At 70.6% G+C, this 7718-nt stretch overlaps 1 protein-coding gene across 1 annotated transcript; it reads right to left on the bottom strand.

The window, feature by feature from the left end:
• Nucleotides 1-206: 206 nt before the first annotated feature.
• Nucleotides 207-7101, bottom strand: ACAA1 (acetyl-CoA acyltransferase 1). Its single transcript, XM_062216241.1, has 12 exons — nucleotides 6876-7101; nucleotides 6690-6783; nucleotides 6265-6322; nucleotides 5241-5320; nucleotides 5014-5056; nucleotides 3698-3796; nucleotides 2786-2866; nucleotides 1490-1680; nucleotides 1209-1388; nucleotides 988-1043; nucleotides 740-885; nucleotides 207-528 (listed from the first exon to the last, which is right to left on the bottom strand). Exons 1-12 carry the CDS (start codon nucleotides 7092-7094, stop codon nucleotides 453-455), a joined length of 1323 nt encoding a protein of 440 aa, XP_062072225.1. The 5' UTR covers nucleotides 7095-7101; the 3' UTR covers nucleotides 207-452.
• Nucleotides 7102-7718: the final 617 nt, after the last annotated feature.

The raw sequence follows: 7718 nt of genomic DNA, 5'->3' as shown, positions 1-7718 counted from the left end.
CCTGAGGCCCGGCCCGGCCCTCCCCAGGCCCGGTTGCACCAGCTCTGCCGGGCACGGACCACGCTGGGCCCCGGGCTCCGCCCCGCACTGCACATGCCCACAGCTGCCGCGGCCCCGCCCAGCGCGGCAGAAGTCACGGCCCAGACGGCGCAGAGGCCCAGGGAGGCGAGCACCGGCGCAGGAGACAGCCACGGCCACAGCCCCCAGGAAAGCGACCACGTTTACTGCGTCCGCGCATCCCGGAGGGGCGCCCCGACCACCCCGGCTGGCTTGCGCCGGCCCCGCAGAGGGCCTGAGCGCCCGCCACGCACTGCTGCGCTGAGCCGTCCAGGCGCACGTCTTCCCGTGAGCGCAGGGCCTTCACTGGGCCCCTCCTCCGATGCTGGTCCCCGCGCTGGGCTACTGTCGACTGCTCTCCTGCGGCTGGGCGGCGTCTCGGGCCAGGGCCTCGCTCAGTGCCCAGGGTATTCAAACACAGCAGCGGCCCCCATCCCGGTCCCGATGCACATGGACACCACCCCGTAGGCCCTGTGGACACAGGCAGGTGACATGCCAGGCACCCCCAGCTGTCCCCTCTGTGAGCGTGGCGAATGCCCGCTGTGGAGCCCAGGCCTCCCGAGAGCCCAGGAGAGCCCAGGATGTGGCCTGCACCTTGGGCCCGTGTCCCTGGCTGGTGCCCCCTGCCCTCCCCACCCCACCCCAGCCTGGGCCCCCGCCAGCCCCTGGAGCGCAGCCCGACCTCTTCCCACGGCGCTTGAGCTCGTTGAGCAGCGTGACGACCTGGCGCGCCCCGGTGCAGCCCAGGGGGTGGCCCAAGGCCACCGCGCCCCCCAGAGGGTTCACTTTCTCAGGGGGGATTCCCAGCTTCTCCACGCAGTAGACGGCCTGGCAGAAGGCAGGACTTCAGCAGAGACCCCTGCCCCGCACCCCTCGCCCACGTGCTGCCCCCGCAGCCCAGGGCCCACGAGTGCAGGGAACACAGCTCACCTGGCTGGCAAAGGCCTCGTTGATCTCAAAGATATCCACGTCCTTCACCGTCAGCCCTGAGGGCCGGGGCAGACATGAGCCGCCGGTGCACGGGCAGGACTCCCAGTGCCCGGGCCCACCCCGTCCAGGGGCCTGCCGCAGGTGCTGGCTGGTCTGCCCCGCCCTTACCCTGCACCCTCGGGGACCCACCCCCACCCCACACAAGCCCAGAGCCACCTGACCTGCTTGCTGCAAAGCTGCAGGGATGGCGTAGGCCGGCCCGATGCCCATGATGTCAGGCGGGACCCCGACCACGGCGTAGGCTCTCAGCACACCCAGGATGGGAAGGCCCAGCTCCTCAGCCTTGGCCCTCCGTGCCAGCAGGACGGCGGCCGCCCCATCACTCACCTGGCTCGAGTTTCCTAGGGGCAGAAAGACAGGGCTAGGGGGCCTCAGGCAGGGCTGGGCACAGCCAGCCCTGCACACCCTCCGAACAGCACCAGGCCCCTGGCTCAGCCCTCACCGGCCGTGGTGGAGCCGCCGTCCTTGAAGGCAGGCTTGAGCTTGGCCAGGCCCTCCATGGTGGTGCCCGGGCGGATGCCCTCGTCCTGAGCCACCGTGACGCTCCTGCTGCCGCCCTTGTCATCGCGCACCGTGGTCGTCACCGGCACGATCTCGGCTCGGAAGCAGCCCCTGCTCTGGGCTCTCGCCGCCCTGCCAGGGAGCACAGCCAGCTCAGCTCCCTGGGGCGCCGGGGGCTCTGGCCGAGCGGCAGCCTCTTGGCCATCAGCCCTGGACCTCCGGGTCCCGGCCACCCCAGTCCCCAAGTGGAGGGGACCCCGCTCCAGCGCCTTTCATCCAGAGCAGGGAGGGGCACCTCTGTCCCACCAGGGCCACCTGCACACAGCATCACTGTGGGCCAAGCGATTATCAGATTAAAATCCGCCTGTGACAGACTGACTGCGTTTCGCATCCCACCTGCGGCTGCCGTGGCAAGGCCAGACCGAGGGATTCCGTGGGCCTACGTTCCCCAGCTCTGCTCCCAGGACTGAGCCTGTGGGAGGAGGCGGGAGGGGGCCGCTGGGCTCAGGAGCCCCATGGAGGGGCTGGGTTCTGCCAGCTGAGCCCCTCCTCCCATCAAATCTTGGCACAGCACACACTTAGAGACAGACACAGAACCGCCCGACATAGTTTGAATCTCAGTGGGCTGGCGGCACAGGCACGTAGGGGAGCCCATGGCTGGCTAGCGGCACAACACTTCGGGGAGCCGGCAATCGTGTGTGAAACACAGGCACAAGGAGCACCCGGCAGGAAGGCACCCAGAGCTCCCAGCGAGGGTTCAGGTGGTGTCTGGCCCCGAGACACCCGAGTCCCAACCTCGGAGACCCGGATGCCACTCCCCTCCCTCTCCCCTCCCGCAGCTGAGAGTGGCCAACATTAGCCTGCTGCTGTCCAGGGGCCCGGAGCCCCTGCGTGCTCTGAGGTCACCCCCAGCTCCCTCCGCAGGACGCGACCCCAGATGCAGGCCTGGTCCCAAGGGAGGCTGGGATGCCGGGTTCCCAGTGGCAGCTCCTAGCAAAGCCTGAGTGACCACATCCCAGCCCCACACCAGGCAGAGACGAGACCTGGCCCTCACTGTGCCCCTGAGGAAAGATGGGGGAAGGAGGCCCAGCGGGGAGAAGACACCAGGTGGGCAGACAGGGACGCCGACCCCAGGGCCCCGGCCCCTCCTGGCTGGGAAAGCGCGGTGGCCTGGCTGCTGTCTCCTTGGGTTGGGCCCCCGCCCACCCTGCAGTCCTCATAGCCCAGGGACACTCACTTCTGCTGCGAGGCCAGCGCGAAGGCGTCCTGCTTCTCCCTGGAAATGCCGAACCGCTCCGCCACGTTCTCCGAGGTTATCCTAGAAGGTGGGGGCAGGTGGTGGGAGCGGGGCCGGACTGGAGCAGCGGGCGGGGAGCCCTGGGCCCCATGCTGTGGGCAGGGAGGGCTTAGGGCGGGGGACAGACAGCGAGGCGGCGCTGCCGGCCAGGCCTGCAGAAGCTCGCACCCACAGCCACCAGCGCCCGCACGGTCAGGTGCAGGACGGGGTCTGATCCCCGGGGAAGCCGGCGCAGCACAGAGGATGGGGCAGGGGCAACCGTGGGGCACCGGGGCGGCTTCGCGGCCAGTGTCTGCACATTCCCACACAGGGAGACAGGAGCCCCTCGCACACCAAGGCCAAGGCTAGGAGGTCTGTCCTGGCCTGGGCCCCAGGGGCACAGCTGAGCTCTGCAGTGGGGCTCCTGCTCCCCACGCCCCTGGGCGGGTGGCCGTGGGGAAACAGCTCAGCCTCTCTGAGCCGTCACGGCTCCCACAGCCGCTGGAGCCAGGGCGCCCTGGCCAGGCCCTGGGGATGGCCCAGCACTCAGGGACACTGGCTCAGGCGCTGGTCACACGCAGTGTGTGTCCCACTGCGTCGGGGGGGTGGGGAACCCAGCCCTCAGCATCGTGCCCAGCAGTCAGCACCCCCGCTCCTCTCACGACCCAGCCCTGCCAGGCTCTGGGCACAGTGGCCAAGGTCCTGGCCAAGGCTGAGGGCCTCAGGGAGGGGCGACAGGCCGGAGGCTCAGGACAGGGAAGTCAAGAGCAGCGTCACACCAGGGCCCCACGGCAGGGAGGCCATGGCCGCAGGGATGGGACCGTCCCTGGGCCCTGCCCCGGGGCCCACACAGGCGCCGTGGGAGGCCCTCACCCCATGGGCATCAGGCAGTCTCTGGCCTTCTCGTTCTCCACCAGGCGTGAAGTGATGTTTCCCGGGTTCCCTCGTTCAGCCATGGACATGGACTCCACCCTGCGGAGGAGGGGGAGGGTGGGCGGAGCCTGCAGGCAGGGCTGCACCCTGGGCCCTCAGCCTGTCCCCCCCACCCCGCCCCGGCCCAGGTCAGAGGCCCCACCTGGGTCGGCCCCGCTCCCCTACAGAACCGGGAAATTGGGGTCCCAGCAGCTCCCCAGCACAGCCTTCAGTCAGCCGCCGAGGGGGCGTCAGCCGTGGACCCAGGGAAGAAGTGACCAGGATGCTCAGGCCGGCTGGCACTGTGAGCTGCATGGACCCCAAGGTGCTGGGAGCCATGGGAGGGCAAGAGTGCCAGCACCCTGTGGTCAAACAGGGCTCCAGGGAGGGGCGGCCTAAGGCATCCAGGGTCCACAGTTCACCCTGCGTGCCTGCCGCGTGCCAGTCCACGGGACAGCCTGCAGGTGCCCCGGGGCCTCACATGAGCACCCCCACCCCACAGAGGACTCCGAGGTCAGGGCACCGAGGACCTCGTCCACGCACACCCAGCCTGGATGAAGCAGTCCAGCACCACAGCCCATGCCTGTCACAGGTCCACAGCCCCCGGGGACCGCCTGGGCTGCAGGCATCACCCTGGCCGGACCCTGAACATCCCCAGGCCCCCGACCTCGGCCTGCTGGCACACGTGCCTTTTCCCACACTCAGCCTGCCTCCAGCCACCTTTCCCCTAGTAAGAAGGGGCAGGAGAGAGGCCAAAGGTCAGACTGCGCCGTGCCCGTGCCCAGCCCGAGTCCCCGCAGGGTGGTGCGCCTAAGTCAGGGAGGCCCAGTGACCGCCAGCATGGGCTTCCGGCCACGAAACAGCCATGGGGTCAGACAGGCAGCGGGAGCTCAGCAGGACCCAGCCTGCTCCCGACGCCCGCCCAAGCCGGTCACATTTGCCATAGTCTCATTTTGCCACAGTCCCAGACGCAGCGAGGTGGGGATGGAGGCACGCAGCCCACACTCCACAGACAGGGCCCTGCCCCTGGGAACACAGGAGGGGCCGGACGCTCTCCCCAGGGGCAGACAGGCAGGGAAAATGAGCATGCGAGGTGTGGGGTCAGCAGCCGCCCCCGGCTTTGAGGACCCACGACTGCGACTCCCCAGGCCGCAGGAGCCCAAGCGCTCTCTTTCCTTAAGAGAGCCGCCTGCATGGCCAGCCTGACGCGGGGCCGCAGGGAGGGGTTGGCTCTGCCATCACAGGAGTTTAGGGGCTCCACCCACGGGCATCCTTACCCACAGGCCATGCCGATGTCGTAGGACCCATTTCTGATGCCGCCTGGAACGAGAGTGTTTCGTGAGCACCCTGAGCCACAGGCCAGCTCCCCACCCGGCCTCCGTGCCGCAGGCCAAGGCCTGGGCAGTGGCCAGGGGGCTCCTTCACGCCTTCCATGGTGGAGGCACCAGGGACTTTGCAGGTGCAGCACCGGGGACTCTGGGGCTCTGCACCTGTGGAGACTCACCAGCTATGTTGGCCAGGGCCTGCAGCCCTGAGGAGCACTGTCTATTGATGGTGCACAAGGGCACAGTCTCCGGGATGCCACTGTGAAGGAGGTGGGCGGGGGGCAGGGTCAGCCTCTGCAGCACAGCTGCCCCCACCAGGGGCTGCCAGGCCAGCTCCTGGGCAGAGCCGGGCTCCCCAGGGGCTTGCTCCCCAGCACCCACAGCCAGGGGCCCTCCAACCCTCCAGTCCCCCTCGGAACCCCAGGGAGCGGAAGCACGGGGATGATGCTGGTGGGCGGCACCCCCAGCGCCTGACTCCCACCGTCACTGCTCACCGACCGCCCTCCCAGCGCCAGGCACCACCCAAGGGACACCGAGACGATGGAACAGTGTGCCCTACACAGGAAGTGGACCAGCCGGACAGGACTGAAGCTACGGCCCAGCCACGGCAGAGGCGGGGGGGGCTCACACAGCCACGCCCCCATGAGGAGCCCATGCCTGCGCTGGGTTCAGCTGGGCCACAGCCCGGAGACAGGGTCAGCATGGCCAGGGCAGGAGGACGAGAGGCAGAGAGCAGGCCGAGAGAGGGAAGGTGGCTGTGGAGCCAGACTGTGGGCGGCCTTGAACTCCACAGTCAGCGCTGCCATTAAAGGGGTTTGCTTTGCCGGTCCCTCACTGGGCAGCGGTCCTGCCACTCCTCCGTGCAGGTGGGGCTCTGAAACCCACGGGTGAAAGCCGCTGAAGCACTAGCGCCCACTCAGGACGGCGGCACGGCCAGCGTTCCTGGGCCAGGCCCGGAGCTCCCCCAGCCCAGCCCCCACTCACACGCAGTCACCCTCTGTTCACCTGGCAGAGGAGGGCACAGTCCACCCTCATGAGGGACAAGAAGCCCGTGAGCTCCTGCCCCAAAGAGCCCGTGTCCTGGCCCAGCGCCGACCCCTCCCTGCCCAGAGCAGGCGCCCCGGGGTTGCTGCCCCAGGCTGTGCCCTCCCCCCCAAGGGCTGGGTCCACTCCGAGTCCCGGGACAGCCTCGGGAGAACTTGCCTCAGGAACTGCGCGATCCGGGCCATGATGGCCCCGGCCCCCGGCTGGAGCACGTTCCCTGCAGACGGTCAGCCGGGGCTCAGGTGCCGGGCGGCAGCCATGAAGCCCCCGGAGGAGTCGTTCCCGCCTCCAGCCGCACCCAGCCTCTGCCCCCCAGCGCAGACTGCACCTTCACGGGGACCCCAAGCACAGAGGGCTGCGGGTGCCGGGCGAACCCAGCAGAGCGGCTCCTGCCAGTGCCCAGTGCCCCGCGTGGGCCGCCCCACGCCCTGCTGCCGGCTCCACGGCCGGAGGCGTGGGGACCCTCGGCAGGTGCGCGAGCCGCTGGCCCCGCTGTGCGTGCGCAGACACGTCCTGGGGGCCCGGCTGCAAACAGGAGCCGCCCCCCGGGGCCCCGCAGGGACGGACGGGAGGGTCCGGCTCACCCACGCAGATGTCCCCCAGCTGCTCCGGCCGCAGCCTCACGTCCTGCAGGACCGCGGTCAGCACGGCCGCCAGGAGCTCGTCGGGGGTGGTGTCCTGAGCGAGAGGCACAGCCGCGCTGACGCCGCCTCCCCGGGGGCATCGCGCGCCCCGGGGCTCAGGCGGCGCCGGGACCCCGGGAGCCCCACCTTGAAGCCGCCGCGGCCCGCCTTGCCGATGGCCGTGCGCCGCCCGTGCACCACCACCACGTCCGAGGCCGAGGCGCGCGGGGAGACGCCCAAGCAGCGCGCGGCCTGCGGCGCGGGGCCCGAGTCGGGCCGGCCGCTCAGGTGGCCCAGCACGACCTGCAGCCGCCACATCGCGCGGGTCTTCGGCGTAGACGCGCCTCTGGCCGCGGGACCCACCATCGCGGAGAAAAACCCTTGGGCGCAGGCGCAAAACCGCAGCGCCGCCTCAAGCCGCAATCACCGCCCACCGCTCAGCGGATTGGGGCGAGCCGCCCCCAGAGGGCCCGCCCTCCCTGCTCCACCAACCAGGAGGCGCTCTCGTCTGAAGTCCCGCCCCCCGGGCCCCGCCCACAGGCCCTCCCCGCGGCCAACCAAAGCGGACCTTCCTGGAGCCCCGCCCACAGGCGCGGACCGAAAACTTTCCCGGTTTCGCAACTTCGCCTAGACTGACAGGCCGGGCCCCGGGGCCCCGCCCGCAGCTGCCCGCGCGGACCTCAGTCCCCCTCCCCGCCCAGGGGCCGTGCTGTGCCCGGTGCCGACGCCCGGCCGGGGACCTGGCCACTCCCGGCTGCGCGCCCCCGAGGGAGCGTGAGCGTCACGCGGGTGAGGACCGCCCCGCACGTGCGCGGGCGGCTTCGCAGCAGTGTGCGGTGTCTGGCCGGCTGCCCGCCTTCCCCAGGCCCGGGTCCCCGGAGAGGGACCCTGGATCCCCGGAGCCTGCCGCGGGCCTGGCACCTGCTAGGTGACGGTGCGCACCTGCCGGGATCAGGACGCGCTGGGGCTCGCGGGGCGGGACTGTGTGCC

This window comes from Lepus europaeus, chromosome 2 (genome assembly GCF_033115175.1).
Source record: "Lepus europaeus isolate LE1 chromosome 2, mLepTim1.pri, whole genome shotgun sequence".
Classification (NCBI taxonomy): Eukaryota; Metazoa; Chordata; class Mammalia; order Lagomorpha; family Leporidae; genus Lepus; species Lepus europaeus.
Note: the sequence above shows the minus strand (reverse complement) of the source record. Positions and strands in the feature narration are given on the sequence as shown.

What these genes read in the sequence shown, in the direction of transcription:
- ACAA1 (XM_062216241.1), bottom strand. Translation starts at nt 7,094, where the DNA reads ATGGTGGGTCCCGCGGCCAGAGGCGCGTCTACGCCGAAGACCCGCGCG. An exon ending in GCGCTGGCCTCGCAGCAGAA is followed by an intron (nt 1,681 to 2,785) that starts GTGAGTGTCCCT and finishes GCTCCCTGGCAG; the next exon opens with GGCGGCGAGAGCCCAGAGCA. An exon ending in TGCAGCTTTGCAGCAAGCAG is followed by an intron (nt 1,044 to 1,208) that starts GTCAGGTGGCTC and finishes CCCGGCCCTCAG; the next exon opens with GGCTGACGGTGAAGGACGTG.